Genomic DNA, 22,354 nt, shown 5'->3' with positions numbered 1-22,354 from the left:
AAATAAGACAAACCTCAAATCTCTAGAGTACTTTTCAAAACTGGTTTGCTCACAACAGGCCTGTGTAAGGCAGGTAGTGCAGCTGTTATTTTCTCCCTATATACACATGAAGAAATTAGAGAGTTAAAATATCTCCCAGAGGTCACAAGGGTAGTAAAAGGTCAAAAGTCCAGGTCTTCTTACTCCAAATTTAGAGCTTTCTCCACCAAACCACCATACACATTGCTCATTATAAATATTGTAAAAAATTTTTAAATGCAATATACAAATGTGTTTAAAGAATATATTTGATATACAGACATTAATTGATCTAGAATTTAGAATATCTTCCAAATGCCTAATTTGCTTTACATGTTATAAAATGCTTTACATGCCATTATCTAAATTACAAAGTCAAAAAGCATCACTCTACAAAATTGGAATGATTTTAGCTATTGTTCTCAACATAGGTATGAATTACAAGTATCTTAATAAAGAAAATATTTAAATTTTAACATATAAAATTATTTGCTAGAACCTTCCTTCTATCCATTTCCCATGCAATTTATGCAGTTATTCTAAAGTAAGCAGTAACAATATTACCACAAAAGACTCACTGTACCCCACAGCCTGACCCAAACCCTACCATCCTCCATTTTATCCTACCCCCTATTAGTGACAATAAGTGTTGGATTTAGTATTTCATCAATCAATACTTCTCTCCACAACTTTTCTAGGTTATTTATTTGCCTCCTTCACATCCTAAAGCTACTTCCCAGGACTAATGTCACTATATCTCCTACTTATGTTACAAAATTCTGCTTGATATTTACCTCTATCCCAACATCTAGCCAAACCACCCATCCCAAAGGATGCTCCTGCTTCTGCTCAATAATTTCCCCATTCCGAGAGTATAAAGATGGATCCTTCAATCTTACTATCTCAGAAGAGCAATCAACAAGATTCAAATTGAAGTATGGGATCAGGAGGCAAGAAAATGATAGAAACCTCTTAAAGTTAGAATAAAAAGTTAGACTGCAAAAATGCCCAAAGTAGTGTTTGAACAAAGAGTTTCTGAGCAGGAGGGGTTCATTTGGCAAATGCCTGTTCTACGTAAATTTACTAATAGGAAAAAAAAAAAAAAAATAGAAATTACAAAGTAGAAATTCTAGGCTGAGTTCCAGGGGTCCTATTAGGACTTGAGTCAATATAATCCTTTCCTTCTCTGAATTTGCCTTTGTACTTCATATATGAAATATAATTTCAAATAAAATTAAAACATCACTTTTTAAATCATATGTAGAAATATTTGGCAAAAAAAATTAAAACATTATTTAAACATTTTAAAATAGAAACTAGAAATTTAGAAGCCTTAATTTGATGCTTTAAAGAAAACCTTTGGGAGACTAATATATCTAAGCAATAAAGACAATACTTAGGAAATATGGTCTAACTATATATGACATAATTCTTATTTATGCCATATATGTATGCACGTATGTATGTATTTGCACAACATATAGCATTCTTCCAGATAAAATTTCTTTACTTGGCTACATATGACATGGTGCAAAGTATATTAAAGAATGTTAGAAAACTATAATAAATCACAGGGTACATTCATTTTTGGGGGGGAAACAATCTTTTAGCTTACCTCTGGTAGTCCATTAGAAGCTGCAATACCAAGAGACTTCAGGAATGGTAGAAAGTTTTTGAAATATACATTTTTTACCTGAAGGAAATCAAGTTAGAACATTACTACTAAGATTGTTTTTAAAATGTAATTATTCATTTCCTCTTTGCTTTAATTCAATCATTCAAATTAACTTTAAAAACAATAGAATCAAAGGATGATTATTTACATATATGGTTACTAATTATACATTACAGCTAATACTTGATAGCAGAAATGTAGCCTGGCAACTATTCCTGAAGATACTATAGCCACAGTTATTAAGGACTCAGAAAAGAAAGTTATTTTTACAAAAGTCCTTGGCACTGAAACTGGTTCAGCATCAGAAAGTGAAATGATTTTATCAGTAAAATGACATTATGAGCCGTTTTACTGCTTTACTCTGAGGACCATGGGACTTTTCATGTGATTTGCAGCTAAAACCTTCCACATGTGTTGTCTCTCCCAGTAGAACATGAGCTCCTTGAGAATAGGGCTTATTTGACTTTTCTATTTGTAACCCCAGTGTTTAGCATAGCACTTTGAACACAGTAAGCGCTTAATCAATGCTTTATTCATTCATTCAGGTAGACACTTTTAAAGGTGGAAAGCAGCCATGAAAAGGTCTCAGAGAACCTGACTCCAGAGGTATTCGTCTTCCCTGAACACACCCTCCAGGAAACTTCCATTTCAATTGTTTTAGGAAGATCCTGAAGATCATATGGCAGGATAAGATACTAGACATTGAGATCCTTTCTTGAACTAAAATGTCAAGCATTCAAACTCCACTGCAGAGAGTGGCCATGTTGTTTGAATGCCAAATGTATGCCTGCCAAAAAAAGACTACTTTATGAAGAACTTACATAAAGGAAGTACTCATGGCGGTAAGAAAAAATAATAAAAGGACATTCTCAAGGTCTCTTTTAAGAGCTTTTTTTGTACAACGTGGGAGACATTGTCATAGGGCCCCTCTCTCCCACCATGGTGTGCCTTCATCAAAGAAAGTGTTATGTTCTGAAAGCAAAACAGAATTGAAGTAGCTCAGAAGAAATGCAAGATATGTAAAATTAAAGAATCCAACCCAAATGTTCATATGGACATTTATGCCTGACCTGTGGCAGAGCATTCCAAGCTCATATTGGTCTGATCAACTATACTCAGACACACTGTAATTTTACTCTAATGTAGAGATGTCATTTTAGTCCTCTTCAAGAATGAAGGACAACGATCAAGAAACTATTCATTATTCATTCGATGATACTCAATTTCTATGGATTCTCAACAATCAAATGTATGGATTTTATTTGGCAAATTTTGATTTTTAAACTAGTTTTCTCTCAGCAACCTCAATAACTTCTAGGCCACTTTCCTCACTGCTCATTTAATGTCTGCTCAATGAATAGATACATTAATGGCCTAAGTAAACAATATTTAAGTAACTCTAAAACAACTTGTTGATTTTAAAACTAAGGATGCTCATTTTGGGGAAATCCTCTACTTCTTGCAAGATCAATGAGTCTTGGTATTCACATCTCATCTCTGCCCCAGCAATTTTAAAACTTTCTTTTAAGAAGAGAATCAGGGATAAGAACTCACTATTTAAGAAACTTCTGGGAGAACTGGAAAACAATGTGGCAGAAACTAGGTATAGACTAACATCTTATACTATATACCAAGATAAGCTCAAAATTAAAAGGTAATACCATAAGCAAATTGGAAAAACAAAAATAGCTTACCTATCAGATTTGTGGAGAAGGGAAGAAATTATGATCAAACAAGAGAGAGCAGTATGAAATGTAAAATAAATAATTTTGATTATATTAAATTAAGGACCTTCTGTGCAAACAAAATCAATGTATCCAAGATTAAAAGGAAAACGGGAAGATGGGAAATAATCTTTACAGCAAATGTCTCTGATAAAGACCTCTCATTTCTCAAACATATGGAGAACTAAGAGTCAAATTTGTAAGAATACAATCTATTCCTCAATTGATAAATGGTCAAAGGATATGAACAGGCAGTTTTCAGATGAAGAAATCAAAGTTTCTATAGTCACATGAAGAAGTGTTCTAAATCGCTTATAATTAGAGAAATGGTACCTCATAGCTATCAGATTGCTAATATGACAAAAAAGGAAAATATAAATGTTGGAGATAATGTAGGAAAATTGGGATACATGCACTACTGGTGGAGTTGTGAACTAATACGACCATTCTGGAGAGCAATTTGGAACTATGTCCAAAGAACAACAAACTTCATATCCTATGATCTAGAAATACCACTAGGTCTGGAACCCAAAAAGAATATTAAAAAGGGGAAAAGACCTACATGTACAAAAATATTTATAGCAGCTCTTTTTGTAATGGCGAAGAATCAGAGACTGAGAGGATGCTCATCATTGGGGAAGGGCTAAACAAGCTGTGGTATTTGAATATAATGGAATACTATTGTGCAATAAGAAATGATGAGCAGGCAGATTTCAGAAAAAACCTGGAAAGACATATGAACTGATGCAAGATGAAATGAACAGAATCAAGAAAATATTGTACACAATAACATTGTGTGATGAATAACTATAAATGATTTAGCTCTTTTTAGCAACATAGTGATCCAAGACAATTAGAAAGGGCTCATGATGGAAAATCTATACAAAGAACTGATGATGGATTCTGCAGATCAAAGCATTATTTTCATTTTTTAAATTTTTATGTGTTTTTTTCTTTTGGTCTATTCATTCTTTCACAAATGTGGCTAAAACAGAAATGTTTTTTACATGATTGCACATAATGTGTATCAAACTGCTTACCATTTTAGGAAGGGAGAAAAATTTGGAACCAAATTTTTAAAAAATGAATGCTAAAAAAATTGTCTTCACACATAATTGAAAAAAAAATTATTAAAAAAAAAAAAAGGGAAGGAACTCAAGACATCCACTTCTTCATTTCCCATGGCTTTGCATTCATTTTGGACTTCTTTGGTCATTATGCCCCTTTTCTTCCTTCAGCCCCCTCAATTTTCAGTTTCCTTTTGGATACTGTCTTTCCCCAATAGATTGTAAGCTCCTTGAGAGACAGGAACTGTTTCTTTTTTTGTATTTTATACATAGTATTAAATATTACTATTTATGGACAAACTAGCTGATCTTTTTCCTTCCTCAAAGCCTTTACCATAACAACTGTTTATTGGTTTTAAGATTGAGATTAAGAATTAATTATTTAAGATTAAGATTGAGAATGAGAAGAGGTGTGCAATATCTGCTGTAGGATAATAATACCTATGAACTTCCCAGGCACAAGCCTGTAAGTCAATATGTGTGTCTCTGAGGAAGGATGGAGATTAGCAAGGGAGAACTACCTAGAGATTATCCGACTAGGCTCCCTTTGTTCCTGAAGAGAACCAAAATGACATCACTATGTTAGAGTCAAGTAACAGTCTATCTAACTAACTGATCAAACCAAAACCAACTCAGAATGCTCTATCACAGATGGAGCACAAATAATCATATAAACATTTGGCATGGATTCTATAACTGCACATGTTTCTTTTAAACTACTTCAATTCTGTTTTGCGTATAGAGCACAGTGCCTTCTCTGATGAAGGCACACATCCAAGGAGGCCCATGACCAAAAGAAGGCTCTACACAGGACAAAATATTTATCAGAAAAGAACTAAAAACAAAATATATATAAATTGACAGTCCAAAGGAAAAACTATATATACAACAAAACAATCAAAACTGAATATTATAAAATTATAATGACTGTTTGGCCCCAATTAGAAGAGAAGATAATGCAACATCCTCCTCTCCTCCAGAGTAGGAAATCCACAGATGTGGAACATAAATTTAACGCTAGGGTTTTCTTTGTTTTTTATGTTTGATGTGATTTTCCTTAAGTTTTCTTTTCCTTATATATTTTCCTTTCCTTCCTTTATAGAGAACACACTGGACTCTCAATTTACTTCACTTTTCATTCTGCTGCTCTACATGGTTTCAACTCCAAGGAACAAGTTCCCCAGCCTTCATCCTCTAAGATATACTCATCTTTATTAAACTCATCCTCATGTTGTATCTTCAAGCCTTAATTGACACCACCTCCCCAGCAACTTCTCCCCTCTGACTGGAGAACTAGAAGGCAGAAGACTGAACTCCTCCCAGAAACTGGACTCAGCTCACTCTACTTTGTATTTGCTATTCTGCTGGGTTTCACCTCTATAAAATAAAATGTGATAGCATAGTATTCCATTTTGTCTCTTCCCTATAACTCCTCTACCCCAGCTTTCATATCTTTTTGTATGTAGTCTCCTCCTATAAAATTTAAGTTCCTTTAGCAAAGGGACTTACTTTCTTTTTATTAATTGTATTTCCAATGTTTAGCACAGACTGGATTTAAAAACCAAAGAGCATTAAAAAGTTTCATATGATTATATGCATCTAGTATTTAGAACAAAAAAACTATGGTAAGGGAAAATTTGCATCTCAATACAATTGTAAAAATTACCTCATCTATATTACATTCATGCTCTTTACAAAGAACTTCAATGACCCTTGTGTCAGTCTCTGGTTGTCTAGTGATCCGTGCACTCCTGCTTTGACCTCGCCTTGGTGTTCTGGGTGAACCATTAATAGATAATGTACTCACTGCAGTTTCTGTAATAACAAAATAGACCATAAATGTTAATACATTCCTTGTTCTATGTAATAAAATATTTGACATAATAATAGAAGTTATCAAAAAGACAATATCCTACTTCCAACCCATTCTTGCTCATAAAATAAGATTTGCTATTTCACATTTTAAGTATACAAGCTAAATGCTTATGATAGTTTTTAGCAATATCCAGCCCTTACAATGACAGAGTTAGGAAATATAGTGTGCCACACTCAAGTCAGAGATTTAACAAAGGAGAAAAAGGAGAGATTTGGTATATAAACTGATATAGGTGATGAGTTTGTAGTGTGGCAGGGTATATATAACAGATATTTTTCTACCTTAAACATTTTTTAAATGATCTATACGAATCTGTCAAGAGTTCAAAACACAAGATCACCGGATCTTTAATTTGGAGCTCAAAAAAAACCCTTTAAGCCATCAAAGGCAACATTTTCATTTTACTGATGAGGAAACAGGCTAAGTGATTTGCCCATAATCACTAAATATTTAAGTGTCAGAGGCCAAATTTGAACTGAAGTCTTCCTGTCTAAATTCAAGGTTCAATCCATTACTAACATATGGCCTTCTAGTAAATGTATAATAAAAACAAATACTTTATTGCTCCAAAATGGACCACACTTCCCTACTATCCCCACCAAATACAAATTGTAAAATTGTAAGACAAATTTATAAGTAAGTTCATTTCTTTGAAATATCTTTGAAAAATATTTTCAAAAACTATTTCATTTTAGTGGTACAGCTTAAATTCAGGATAACATTTAGATAAATTATACTTGGTATTCTTCAAAAACATAAATGATTTCACCAGTGTGAGCACTCTCTCCACAAACAACACTAGGTCTCCATATCTTAATAGAGTTGAATTAAATAGTCCCTCTACCAAAATCACCACACTGTTTGCTAACCTCTTGGTGAGAAATCAAGATATCCTTATAATACAGGCTTAAATATAATTTATGGAAGCTGAGACATTTTAATTGGCCACAATCTGGCTTAATTGAGACTTGGGCAAAACTGGCTCAGCTCTAAGGACACAAAAGTTTGAAAAGTCACAGGTGGCTTTAGGGATGCTAAGAGGACTTTTCTATTTCTTTCCCAAATGTTACTTTTCTGAAATTGTAGCTACAGAAGGACTAAAGAACAGCTATCTCAGAAATGGAATTAACTAAAGGAGAAAAGAGATTAGTGATAGTAATAAGGAATTATTATATCCACTGTCAAGTGATAGAGATGGGATCTCAAGGAGTACCTAGAATAACTTAACTTGCCCACATTAATGACTGTATAGTGAAAACAATGGTAGGACAACCAAGATTGAGGATGAAGTGACATTTGGCTAGAAAGAAGAAAAAAGTGATGTTTTTGAGCACCATGAAGATGGAAGGAGAGTGAAATGGAGTTTAATAAATATAATGTATATTCATATGCTAAAATAGAAACAAACTCTGTTAATAGCCATCTATTAGAATAAGGAGGAATCCACATATAATACTAAATTATAGTAAATATATTAAACATTATATTTTAATGTATACTTGTCCTAGGTTATTCTACAACTCTGGCTCTCTAGGATGGGACAAAGACAGTGAACTTATAAAAAAAAAAGTACCAGAACTAACAATACTAATATAAAAAACTATGGTGAACATAAGAGAATCCATTCAAGAAATAAAATCCTGGTGAAACTAAAAATAATTAAACTTTTGCAGTTAACATAACAATGTAAATTTATCTCATATTCATTTTTAGTATAAATTATATTACTTTGGAGCAGGAGAAGTATCTTATCTCGTACCTTATGGTGTTAAATGTAAATAATCTCCCAGCTTAGTCTTACTAAGCAAGGCCCTCCATCTATTAATCAAGCAATTTATTAAGTATCTACTATGCTCCAAGCACTGTACATCTAAATACAAAGAGTGAAGCAATTCTGTCTTTCAGAAGTTTATATCCTTATAGGGGAAACATTAAGTATGAAAGAATATGCTGGTAAGTATGGGCCAAACCTAAGCCCAAGTCCAGTTCATCAGCACCCTCTGCCAGGGGAATAGGGAAGGTAACACTTGATTAAACTTACCACTCTTTCCCTACTATTCCCTCCCCCTTCTACCAGTCACTCTATAACATGAACAGAAGCAAGAACAAACTGGCCAATCTCAGACTCAGTCTTAGTCAATAGAATCTCTATAGCCTAACAGACCAGTACTGTATAGCACTGAGGAGAAAGATGAGTCATGAAAGTTGAAGGGGAAGCTAATCTCAAGGGGTTAAAGATGTCCTAGATTATTCCCACCAGCCACTTCTATTCCTACTCATAAATTGCTGAACACAGATGGACCAAATTTCACAACTGTGTTTATTATATACAAATTCATGTCCTCCAATCTCAACTCCAATCCAATCTTTGGTCAAAATTTCTTTCATGTTTAAGAATAAGTATTATTTTTATTTAATTTTTTTTCATTATTTTAGTAAGTGAAGCACAGTAAGAGCTCATGCTCAGAAAAGTCAGTCACATACAATAAAATGCAATAAGAAAAAGCATATAAGATGTTATTCACATAATATATATATATATATACACTTGTGTACCCCATGCCACCACACTGATTTTAATATATGTATACATATATATTTATTAACATAAAATATGAAATTAAATTAAAATAGCTTTTTTTAATTTAAGGTTAGAATCTCAGATTTTACAAAATAATGAGCATAATCATTAAAGAAATTACCTATTTAGTATTTAGAAATATTGAATAAGACCATGGGATACTTACTGTATGGCTCTTTGAGCACTGCAGGAGGTGAGAGTTTGATACAATAATCAAGAACACACAACATTAACTGAAATGAAATCACCAGATCATCTTCCATCTGTCACCACACTAATTTTAATATATGTATACATATATATTTATTAACATAAAATATGAAATTAAATTAAAATAGCTTTTTTTAATTTAAGGTTAGACGGCCGAGCGAACATAATAAAGATGACAATACTCCCTAAACTAATCTATTTATTTAGTGCTATACCAATCAGACTTCCAAGAAAATATTTTATTGATCTAGAAAAAATAACAACAAAATTCATATGGAACAATAAAAAGTCGAGAATCTCAAGGGAATTAATGAAAAAAAAATCAAATGAAGGTGGCCTAGCTGTACCTGATCTAAAATTATATTATAAAGCAGCAGTCACCAAAACCATTTGGTATTGGCTAAGAAATAGATTAGTGGATCAGTGGAAAAGGCTAGGCTCACAAGACAGAATAGTCAACTATAGCAATCTAGTGTTTGACAAACCCAAAGCCCCTAACTTCTGGGAAAAGAATTCAATATTTGATAAAAACTGCTGGGATAATTGGAAATTAGTATGGCAGAAATTAGGCATGGACCCACACTTAACACCATATACCAAGATAAGATCAAAATGGGTCTATGACCTAGGCATAAAGAACGAGACTATAAATAAATTAGAGGAACATAGAATAGTTTATCTCTCAGACTTGTGGAGGAGAAAGAAATTTGTGACCAAAGATGAACTAGAGACCATTACTGACCACAGAATAGAAAATTTCGATTACATCAAATTAAAAAGCCTTTGTACAAATAAAACTAATGCAAACAAGATTAGAAGGGAAGCAACAAACTGGGAAAACATTTTCACAGTTAAAGGTTCTGATAAAGGCCTCATTTCCAAAATATATAGAGAACTGACTCAAATTTATAAGAAATCAAGCCATTCTCCAATTGATAAATGGTCAAAGGATATGAACAGACAATTTTCAGAGGATGAGATTGAAACTATTACCACTCATATGAAAGAGTGTTCCAAATCATTATTGATCAGAGAAATGCAAATTAAGACAACTCTGAGATACCACTACACACCTGTCAGATTGGCTAAGATGACAGGAAAAAATAATGATGAATGTTGGAGGGGATGCGGGAAAACTGGGACACTAATGCATTGTTGGTGGAGTTGTGAACGAATCCAACCATTCTGGAGAGCAATCTGGAATTATGCCCAAAAAATTATCAAAATGTGCATATCCTTTGATCCAGCAGTGTTTCTATTGGGCTTATATCCCAAAGAAATACTAAAGAAGGGAAAGGGACCTGTATGTGCCAAAATGTTTGTAGCAGCCCTGTTTGTAGTGGCTAGAAACTGGAAAATGAATGGATGCCCATCAATTGGAGAATGGCTGGGTAAATTGTGGTATATGAATGTTATGGAATATTATTGTTCTGTAAGAAATGACCAGCAGGATGAATACAGAGAGGACTGGCGAGACTTACATGAACTGATGCTAAGTGAAATGAGCAGAACCAGGAGATCATTATACACTTCGACAACGATATTGTATGAGGACATATTTTGATGGAAGTGGATTTCTTTGACAAAGAGACCTGAGTTTCAATTGATAAATGACGGACAAAAGCAGCTACACCCAAAGAAAGAACACTGGGAAACGAATGTGAACTATCTGCATTTTTGTTTCTCTTCCCGGATTATTTATACCTTCTGAATCCAATTCTCCCTACGCAACAAGAGAACTGTTCGGTTCTGCAAACATATATTGTATCTAGGATATACTGCAACATATCCAACATATAAAGGACTGCTTGCCATCTAGGGGAGGGGGTGGAGGGAGGGAGGGGAAAAAAAAATCGGAACAGAAATGAGTGTAAATATAATGTAATTATTAAATAAAAAAATTTAAAAAAAAAAAAAAAATTTAAGGTTAGAATCTCAGATTTTACAAAATAATGAGCATAATCATTAAAGAAATTACCTATTTAGTATTTAGAAATATTGAATAAGACCATGGGATACTTACTGTATGGCTCTTTGAGCACTGCAGGAGGTGAGAGTTTGATACAATAATCAAGAACACACAACATTAACTGAAATGAAATCACCAGATCATCTTCCATCTGTAATATTTTACCTAGAAATAAAAAAGTTGGCTTTTAAAATTGTCTAGTGATTAAGATTAATAAGTTGTGAAAAGTTTAGTAAACTAACCCTACTTGAGGAATGTTTACTATGTTGCAAAATGAGAAAATATATTTCAAGTTATCTCTTGATAAGATCAAAAATCTGGAGCTGGAAGAGACCTCAGAGGCTACCTACTCCAATCTCCTCATTTAAAAGATGAAGAAATTAAAGCTCACAGAGATTTGTGCAAAGTCACATATGTAAAGAGCAGGTATTGAGATTAGGATTTGAACAAGACCTCTGATTCTGAAGTCAATAATTTTTCCTTTGTACCATGTTGCACCCAGTAGCATATGTATGTGTATATTTATATGATATATAAAAACTACACATAAAAGTATAAGCACTATAAAATATAATAACCTCTGTCCCCCAAAGCTTGGATTTTAAGGTAACAATAACAAATATTATAAGTATGTGTATTTATTATATATATTTCTATGGGAAGCATATGTACATATAAAGAGTTATTCACACACATATATCTGTATATGTAGATGTGTTTGGCATATTATTCCAAAAATCTTAATGCTGTTTTAACCTATTAAAGCTTAAAACTGCATATATTTTATATATAAATACACACTCATACATACTCTTCCTCTGGAAATAAAAGTTCAAATTTTTCATTCAGTCTAGATTAAGATCACCAAGTTATAATGCATTATACTGACCATTACCAGGAGGGCAAATTAAGTGGTGCAGTAGATAGACCTTTGCTGGACTTGGGTCAGAAAGTCCTGAGGTCAAATCCATCTTCATATATTAATTAACTGTATGAGACTAGGCAAGTCATTAACATATGTTTGCCTCTGTTTTTCAAACTATAAAATGGGGTTAATAACATCTATCTCACAGGCTTATTGTCAGAATCAAATGATATAATATTTGTAAAACACTTAGCATAACTCTTGGCATAAAGTAGGAGCTATATGGTGCTCATTCTCTTCCTTCTCCAAGAAGAATGTTTACTATTTTGCAAAGAGGTAAAATGTATTTCAAATACTAACATAGGGCTATGTATATATACATACATGTATACATTTATAGCACATACACATATACATTATCTTGAATGCATATCAGAAATTCATTTCAAGTGGGCCTTCATGAGAAGAGTGTGGAACCTTCAATACAATGTTAATGTACTCCAAATTTGGATATTAAGATGTACTACAGTTGGCTTTCAAGCATTATTGGTTAATATATGACATCTGGAAACTTACAATTAAATAGTCCTTTCAGGTTTACAAAGAATTTTGTATACAATATTTCTATGAAACAGGAAGTACAATATTAATTTTTTTTTACTGAAGGGATTAGGAAATTAAGGGTCAAAGAAGTTAAATAACCCAAAGTTATGCTTCTAATTAGTCTTTATGATTAGCACTACACACAATAGGGTGTGCCTGATATTTATACCCTAGATAAGCCTTATAAATTGGTCAAAGGAAAATGAAACACTGTTAGAAAAGTAGTTTCCATATGTGAGCATACTACTCATTGAGACAGTACTGGGCTGTGGTTAGGGTAATGATAATAATCATTATCATTATATAATGTAATAGGCAAGACTTAACTGAAACTTTGTTTCTATTGTTTCTTCCAAATAAAATGAAATTCAAAATAAGCAGGAAAAAAGTAATAAAATGCCTAGCTATCCTCACAAATTCACATCACTTGGCCCCAATGAACTGCACCACAAGGTACCGAAAGAGCTAGCAGATAAGACTGTACAGCCATTGTCAGGCAACTTTTTAAAGATCAGGTCAAATGGGAGAGACACTGCAAATCTGGATAATTATAAGTGTTGGCCCAATTAAAAAATAACAAAGAGAAAAGAAGGGAGTCTTTACAATGCAGAGTATCAATCTGATTAGCCTTTGATAGCAAGAAATAGCATTCATGCAATATTAAAGAACATTATCAACAAAGTAGTTTGTGGATATTTAGAAACTGAAGCAGAATTCACTGTTACTGAATCATAAAAATCAACTAACCCAGCTCCTTCATTTTACAGAAAAAAAAAAAAAAAAAAAAAAAAGCAGAGATTTGAAGAGGGGAAATGAAAAACAGCCAGGTCCTGCTTAGGAAACATGAATAATAAACTCAGGGAAGTAGTTGCATTATTCACTTTTCCACTACATATTTCCATTCAACTAGAATCAACTACCATAGTTTATAATTAAAACTTTGAATGGTACAGTTTTAAATATGTTACCATTTCACAGGATTCACCATTTGCACTACTCAAGCTGTACCCAGTCATAAAGGTAATGAGTGGCAGAGCCAAAATGAAAATTCAACAGGTCCTGACTTCAAATGCAGTGCTTTTTCTACTCTACCATATTGCCTCACCAAGGCAACATAAAGAGTCATGCTTCATCAATCTCATTTCCTTTTTCAAAGGATACTAGATTGCTAGATTAGGGAAATCCACAGACACAGTGTCTAGATTTCAGCAAAACATCTAACAGTCTCAGATGTTATGATGGTGGACAAAGTGGAGAGAGGCCAGATAATAATCAAACTGTTAGCTATGTTATTGGTTGAATGTGATCCCAATAATCAGCTTCTAAAAGCTGATTAGAAGGTTTCAATGTTAGCACTCAAAGCATCTATTAATTCAACAATTTCCTCAATGATTTCAAAGAATATAGAGATAGCATGCTTATCAAGTTTGCAGATGACAAAAAGCTGTATTAGTCAAGATACTGACTAACTGGATGCCAAAATTAGATCCAAAAGATAAATGGCAACAGTGATGGGATATATGGTTTAATATAAGTTTAAAATTAAGTTTAAAATTATGATTAAATTAAAAAGAGATAAACTTGAATCCCACACTTGCTTTCAAAAAAATTTAATTCTACAAGAATAATATGGGAAAAGTATAGCTAGTCAATAGTTAATCTAATAGAGTTCTAGGGGTTCTAGTGGATTTTAAGGTTACTATGAGTCAAAAGTATGACAGCCAAAAGTTAATGCAACCTAAGGATACATTAAGAGAAGAAAAGAGTCCAAGAAAGAGGGAAGTGTTAGATTTGTACTCTAGCCTGATGAGATCACATTTAGAGCTCTGGTTTAGTCCTGAGTACCACATTTTAGGGAGAACATTGACAAACTGAAGAATATCCATATAAAAGGCAATAAGTTGAAAGAATTGGGAATGTTTAATCCAAAAAAGAAAATTAGACTTGAAACTATCTTTAAGTACTTAAAAGACATAACTCAGAAGAAACTGGCAGAGAATGAGGATGGTTTTTCAGAGACATGTATTTAAGTTTGCTATTAAAAAACCCCCAATAACATTTCTTAGTGATTGAAGCCATTCCCAAATGAAATAGGGGAGAATAATGAGTTCCTCTCTTGAGGTCTTAAGAAAAAGCTGAATCCTTTTGTTGGGGATGTTTTAGAAGCAATTCTAAATCCATAAATCCATAAGCAATAGAATCATTTGATAAACAATAATAGCTTACATTTATGTAATGGTTTAGGTGATGCAAACTTTAAATAGATTAATTTGATAAATATAATAAATTTACCTTTAGCCAACAAAAATAAGATCCAAGATACTTTTAGCTCCAACATAGAATTTATTTCAGAAGATATCCTAGTAAATAGATCACAGGGGAAAAAAATGAAAAATTTATAATGATAAAAGGTATCAATGATATTATAAAGCCAAATCTAGGGGTAGGAAGCATGCAATAGGGCATATTACTTTATAAAAACCGTTTCTTTTTAATTCCAGAAAATTCTGCCCTCACTGGCAAATAGTACTTTCTCTCTGATAAATCAAGTCACATTTATTATGGTGAAGGTTCAAAATCTTAGCAGACTATTATCAAGGTAGGGGAGGAGATCAAATATTCAAATTTTGCCTTGGTTTTATGTAATTAAAAAAAATTTTTATTGAAGCCTTCTGTCATCAGTCATTTCTGAGGAGGAAATCCTCTTTTTACCACAGATCAAACTGAAAAGAAAATCCAAACACAAACATCTAATATAGTGATATGTAACAACATCTACAATAATATGAACCAGTAACCTTCTGCCTCCAGACCTGACAGTGGGAGATAATTTCATTATCTCTTTTCTAGAACCATATGTTTTTTCAATTACTCAAAACTCAGCTTCCTTAACACTAACCCCGTTCCTCATCACTGTAACCTCCAATCCCACTACCCCTCAGGGTTTTTGTTATTTCTTCTTTATTTTGTTTCCTCCTCCCCCTGCTCCAACCCCTCCGGGACTATCCCCTTTATCCTAAGTATACTTTCCTCCCTTTGCTATCTGGAACCCTTGGTGAACCATTTCAACTCTATACTATCCTCTATACTTGAGTGCCTAACCCTTATTCTACTGTCAATTTTGACTATCCAAGCCCCAACTTTGTGTTTGACTATTCAAGTCCCACTGTATGTTGCTTAACTCTTAGTCACAAGCTACTGGAGAAAATTATAAAATCATGCTAACTAGTTCACTACAAAATTATGTTATATAATCTCAAATGAATGCTGATTGCAGCAATTATTTATGCCTCCATAAAAGATTTACTGTTCCAATTAAAACAGAGTTCATGCTCTAACCATGGGACTATTACAATAACCTTCTGGTTGGCCTCCCTGTTTCTGTACACTATGTTTCAGCTGCCAAAATGATCTTCCTTTAAAAAGTCTAGGTTTGACCACAATACTCCTATTTTTATAAATAGTGGCTCCCTATTACCTCCGGATCAAATAGAAGACCCTTCGTTTGGCTTTTAAAGACTTTCACAACCTAGTCCTTTCCCAATTTTTAGTCTTATACTTTTTTCTCCTGCCAGTACTCTGTTACAATCATATTGGCCTCCTTCTTATTCATCACAAATGACATTTCATTTCCTAATCACATACCTTATTTTTTCATGCCTGGAATCTGCTCCCTCCTCACTCCTGACTCCTCAATTCTCTGACTTCTTAAAGGCTCAACTTAAATACCACTTTATGTAAGAGGATTTTCCCAACTCCTTTCCTCCTACTGCTAGTTACATTACATTACCTCTAACATTTCCTCCTATTTATATTATATAACTCTTGTATGTGGATATTTGCAAATCTTATTGCCCATAAAAATTCTCAAAGACACAGACTATGTTTTGGTCTTTTTTTTTTTTTTTTTTGTATCCAGCAATAAACAAAGTACTTAGTACATAGTAATTGTTTAATTCTTTCTGATGATAATGGTTAACATGTTCTTTTCTATTCTAAATTCATTTTTCACACATTCATAAAAATATTTCCATATTTTTCTAAATACTTATTAATTCTTATTGTGCAATAAAATCTATTGGACTCTTCCAGTTTTTGTAACCATTCCTCAATCGATGATTACTCACTCTGTTTCTCATTCTTTGCTATCACAAAGAAGAGTATTATGAACATTTTAGTACATTTTGGAACTCTTTAACATCTTTGGGACACATACCCAATAGTGAGATCACTGGGTTAAAGTTTACAGCCAACTTAGTTACTTTTATTGACTATTTCTAAACTGATATTTAAGATAGCTGGACCAATTCAAAGATAGTTCATAAACATTTATTAATCACCTTCTATGTGCTAAGTACTATGGGTACAAGTAAGAAAAAGAAAGACATTCCCTGCCCTCAAGAAGCTTACAATATAATGGAGAAAGACAATAAATAAAGAAATCTGAAGGAGGCAGGCTGCCATTAAGGAGTATCCAATGCAGGGACATGCTGCTTCATGGAGGACAAATCAGGCAGAAGTGCTGATGGAAAAGGAAGAAAATGATGAAAATACAAAGCTCAGCCAAGAAAATATAATAGGCTTGATTCCTCAAAACCTATTCTCATTTGTTATCATCTTTGCCCATTTGCAGCATGTGAGATGGCAAAAGGAAATGACTATGGCATTAAAAACCAAAAAACATCAATAAAACTTAAAAAAAAAAAAAAAAAAAAACAGAAACAAAGACAAAACAAATATCTCTCCAAAGATGATGACCCTGATGAAGCTTCAGTTTTTAAATTTCAGATTATAAAATAAGGCAATAAATTATGAAGATAAATATTTATTTGTTTTGGGATTCTTAAAAAATTTCTCTCTCCTACCTTCTCCCCAATTTAACAATTTTTAAAAATCCTTATTACGAATACATGTAGTCCAACAAAACAAAATTCTCACTTTGGGAATGTCCAAAAATGCATGTTATATTCTGGCATTTAAGTCTATCAACTCTTTATCAGGAGGTAGATGACATAATTCATCTTCAATCCCCTGAACTAGGAGATTTACCATGGCATTAATCAAAATTCTAAGATATTTCAAAGTATTTTTTTCTTTACAATGTTGATATTATATATGGGAATTATATACTTTTTACTTCAGCTTACTCTACTCAGCATGAGATCAGACAGTCTCCCTAGTTTCCTCCCAAATTGTCCATTTAATCATTTCTTAAGACACAATAATATTTATATTCAGATACCACAATGCATTAGTCCAGTAATACAGTCCTCTATTATAACATTGGTTCCAAGAGAAAATTAGGCTTTACATATTATTTTGATGTATAGCACCTTCTCAGGAATATCATCTACTATATATAGGAAAATTAACTTTGGGTGAGCCACTCTTCCATCTTCAATTTCTCAAGCAAAAAACTACAGAGGCCCATTAGGTGGCATGCAATGGACAACTTATTTAACTATCATTAGTTTTTCTTGATAAGTGTGTGTTATCATTTATGAAGTAGCTATTGCTATCAGTTGAACTTATGAAAGCACTTGATAAATATCTGTTAATTGAACTGAGTTGTTTTTAAATAAGAATAGTAAGCAGCACTGAGTTGTCTGCTACATTCTGCTTAACACATCCAAGAAAAGCTTGATTATCAGAGTCCATACCCATGGAATCTTTGTGATATAGTAATGACCTTTATCAGATCTGAACTTATGACCTTAGCCTCATCCTCTAAATCAATGAGATTATGATTATTATATATGTGTGTATATGTGTGTGTGTGTGTGTGTGTGTGTGTTTAGTACAAGAAAAAAGAAAAAACAAAACAATATTCTGAATCACTTACGGACTACTAGGTTGAACCATATATATAAGTCCACATGTCCTGAAAGGAAAAAATATATCTTTTAGGCTAAGTTTTTTTTTTATTTTTTGAGGGAAAGTCTTTGATACTTCTTTAAAAGAAATTATGCAATTTTAGAAAGACAGAAGTTATAAAAGATTTTTTCAATTCAGAAAATTTCATATTGATATAAAAATTTTGATTCAGAGAATTTTTCACATATCAGGAATTCTCTATGCCAATGAAATCACATATCTAGGCCAAAATAATAAATGATGATGATAATAATAATAATGTATAACAAAGACACTTTAAAAGTTTATAGAAAGGTCCTTAAAACTCGATGTACATTATTTTCCATAATTTTTAATACACAATAATGTTATTGTATTATGCTCATTTACAAGCTACCATCATACACCACTTTGAAATAAAGGACTTTACATCATGGTTACTACTCCGAGTTTTTTTTTTTTTTCCAGAAAATGTTAAATTAAAAGAAGCAGAATAATTCAGTCTTGCAGAAAAGTAAACACTTTTTTCTAACCCAAAGTTTCCTAAGCAGTAATTCTTAATTGCTCTCAATCATATGGATATGTATTATTCACTAAAGATGCATGAAATAAAGGACTTTACATCATGGTTACTACTCCGAGTTTTTTTTTTTTTTTTTTTTCAGAAAATGTTAAATTAAAAGAAGCAGAATAATTCAGTCTTGCAGAAAAAGTAAACACTTTTTTCTAACCCAAAGTTTCCTAAGCAGTAATTCTTAATTGCTCTCAATCATATGGATATGTATTATTCACTAAAGATGCAGAATCCCAATGCCATTAAGCATACTTCTGGCCTACCTCTTTAAACCATCATTTGAAATATCCTAAAATAATTCTATAGTTTTTAATGAAATATATTTTGGGGCATATATGAATATATACAAATACAAATAGATGATAGATTGATAGATAGATAGATAGATGGCTGCACGGAAGTCAAGCTACTAGGGATAGGGAAATCCAATATAATATATGCCAAATCTAAATGTATATTGCTCGACTTAACTGAATAACTTCTCTCCATAATCAAAATTAGCTATGCAAATACATAATCATCCAACATTTATTGCTCTTCCTATATTAACATCTTGTTCTTTCTGTTCTCTTAGTTATTCTTTTATCTTTATTTTTGAGAGGCAATTGAGGTCAAGTATTTAAGTGACTTACAAGGATCACAGAGCTAGTAAGTGGTAATCAGGTCCTCCTAACTTTAGACCTAGTGCTTTACCCACTGTGTCATCTAGCTACTCCTCTGAGTTATTCTCTATAAGTTGCCTTTTTCTCCCCTCTAATTAAATGTGTTTCTTTTCTTTCCTACAATTCTGAATTCCTTTTAGGATAATACTAATTTTTATTGGGTAAAATGATGGCAAATTTGGTTTATTCTTTTCTTTCCTTGAAAAATGAGGTGTTAAAGACTTAAATTATAGACACAGTAAAACATTTGTCCTAGTACACAAAGTGTTTTTTAAAAAATAACTTTCTTATATGAATATTCCTTAATGCTCCCCAAGAGAATATTATAAAGGCTTCTTATAAAAGATAATAAGAGAAAGGAAATGAGGAAGAATAAAATATGTAAGTTGAAACAAGAAATTAGTAAAGTTTATAACACTTGGACAAAATGAACAGAACAACAATATTAATTGCCCAATTAAACCCTAGCTCTTCCTCAAAATAAAAAAATTTGAAAACTGAAAACTTTTTATTTCTAGGAATAACATAATAATTGAGGATATTTAACTTTAATTCTGGCAGTACAGTATTTTTTGCTGCCATATTTTTCTACTCAAAGTTTCCCATGTGATGAACAACTTGAAAAATATTTTGATTTGGTCACCAAAATGATTAAGTGAAATTAGATATGTAACACTTAAGAAAAATTTCATTATTTGTTTTCCCAAAAATTTAAGTAAAAACTTTCCTTCCTGGATGTTGTCATATATGAAGAAATGTTTTAAGGAGGATAGTAAGTAAAAGGAAGGGAAAAAACGGAAAATAAGAGTTAACCTCTGGTGGTAGAAATTGGGATAAAGTTTTTTTAATATCTTAATTCTCAAATCTATTCTCTCTAGGACATTTTAGGACCTTTCTTTTTCCTAGGTGCTCTCCCCATCCCATCAGAAAGATACAACTAGAATAGAATTTTCTGCTTTTGAGAGACAACTGGGGAATGACCCAATTATGGAAAAAGTTATCTTGCTTTCCTCATTTGTCTCTAATGTGAGAAGTGATGCAATATTCCTCCTCAATTTTATGTCAAAGGAAGAAACAAAGAGAGCAAAGAAAAGATAAAAACCTTTCTCCCTGAACCCTTCTCACTTCTGCTTTTGTTCTGATTGTTCAAGCACTAACAACACAACTAAAATGCAGTTTTACTTCTGTGATACCCCTCAATTTAGAAAAAAAAAATTTGTTGGACAAGGGAAGAAACTAGGGTACTTGTTCACAACATATAAAAAGCAACAATGAACCATACATCAAAAAATCTTGTTGTACTAAAAAGAAAACAATATTCTATATAGTACATATTCAGTATATGCTGAATAAACCAAGTTGGAATTATTAAGATATCAAGAATAAAAGCAAAGATGTATCTTTTAAAAATAAAAATTTCATTTTACCTTTCCAGTTTGTGGTAGAGGGCAAATAAAACTTCATATTTCTTCATCAGCCTGGATACAGTACAATCAACTTTAGTACTGGTATCAATTTCTCTTATCAAATGATAAAATTTGCATACACTACATGGGGAAGAATTAAGAAAAAAAATTATTCTGTCAAGTATTTTCCTTGAATGCAGTTTATTTTTAAGTAAAAGCATCTCAATTTGAAATGAGTGCTATAATTTTACTAAATGATTCCATTATATTCCTCTGTACAAATTATCATTTAGACCTAAAGAGAAAAATCATAAAATGATTTTCTTTACATATTTAATAGGAAGAAGGAATAGTGAGAAAGAGTTATCAATAAGATTTGAAAGAAATAAATGGTTTAAGTCCTAATTATAGTATTTCCAATATTTGCTGGATATCATAGATAAGTGGGCTAAACCACTCAAACCTAAACCACTCAAAACTTGATTGACAAAATAAATCAAATCTACTTGGATATACCTTATATCTATGCTTTTCTGAAGCTCAGTAAAAGTGAATGGTATCTCATCCAGGTCTATGGATGCCGTGAATATACATATTCCCCACAATTCCTTTTTCTTTTGAATATAACATTCCTATGGAATAAAAAAAAAAATTTACTTATTAATCACATGTACCATGATAGAAATTACAAATACAAGTAGTTATTTTTTTCAGTATACATAAACAAAGTCTTAAACATACATTCTCATGATGCCTCAAAATCATTTATACACACGTAATGACTTGGTTTTTTGTTTTGCTACAGTAGTTAATTTTTTAAAAACAAGATTAGAAAGATACAAATAATAACAATTTGAAAAATTATATAAATCATACATCTGATGCAAATGTCTCATTTAAATGTTCTAATGTCATTCACAGTCAATCTCAGAATGTGAACATTCACAATTCATAGACTGCCTGAAACCGAGCCGATTTTCTCATTTGATTTTTGTATACTTTGGAATCTGAAAAAAAAATTCTATTTTGTCTAATCTTTAACATATTAAAAAATATAAAAGCAAACATTAACACATCATTTTATATAGAAAACTATATGTTAATTTTGCAAAGAAAAATAAGAAAATGCATGCATTTTAAACATTTCACAATAATTAGATTTTAACTTTCAATTCTGATATAGAAAAGCATAAATTATCAAATTTGAGTACCATACATATAAACTATCAAATATGAAAAATACCTACAGTCTAGATAGGAAAAAAAAATTT

General features: G+C 32.1%; 1 protein-coding gene across 3 annotated transcripts in view; it reads right to left on the bottom strand.

Moving 5' to 3' along the window:
• Nucleotides 1–22,354, bottom strand: part of RB1 (RB transcriptional corepressor 1) — a 182,635-nt gene that overhangs the window by 116,758 nt on the left and 43,523 nt on the right. For 2 of the 3 annotated variants that reach the window (XM_051987322.1, XM_051987321.1), the window contains exons 3-9: nucleotides 21,600–21,715; nucleotides 21,105–21,224; nucleotides 18,431–18,469; nucleotides 14,881–14,948; nucleotides 11,175–11,285; nucleotides 6,151–6,299; nucleotides 1,634–1,711 (exon numbers count right to left, since the gene is read on the bottom strand). In XM_051987322.1, the coding sequence (XP_051843282.1) occupies nucleotides 1,634–1,711; nucleotides 6,151–6,299; nucleotides 11,175–11,285; nucleotides 14,881–14,948; nucleotides 18,431–18,469; nucleotides 21,105–21,224; nucleotides 21,600–21,715 (681 nt within the window). Of the gene's footprint in view, nucleotides 1–1,633; nucleotides 1,712–6,150; nucleotides 6,300–9,107; nucleotides 9,221–11,174; nucleotides 11,286–14,880; nucleotides 14,949–18,430; nucleotides 18,470–21,104; nucleotides 21,225–21,599; nucleotides 21,716–22,354 lie in introns of those variants that run through there. The other variant, XM_051987323.1, reaches the window with a different exon arrangement.

The sequence above is a fragment of the Antechinus flavipes genome, chromosome 3 (assembly GCF_016432865.1).
Source record: "Antechinus flavipes isolate AdamAnt ecotype Samford, QLD, Australia chromosome 3, AdamAnt_v2, whole genome shotgun sequence".
NCBI classification, from domain to species: Eukaryota; Metazoa; Chordata; class Mammalia; order Dasyuromorphia; family Dasyuridae; genus Antechinus; species Antechinus flavipes.
Note: the sequence above shows the minus strand (reverse complement) of the source record. Positions and strands in the feature narration are given on the sequence as shown.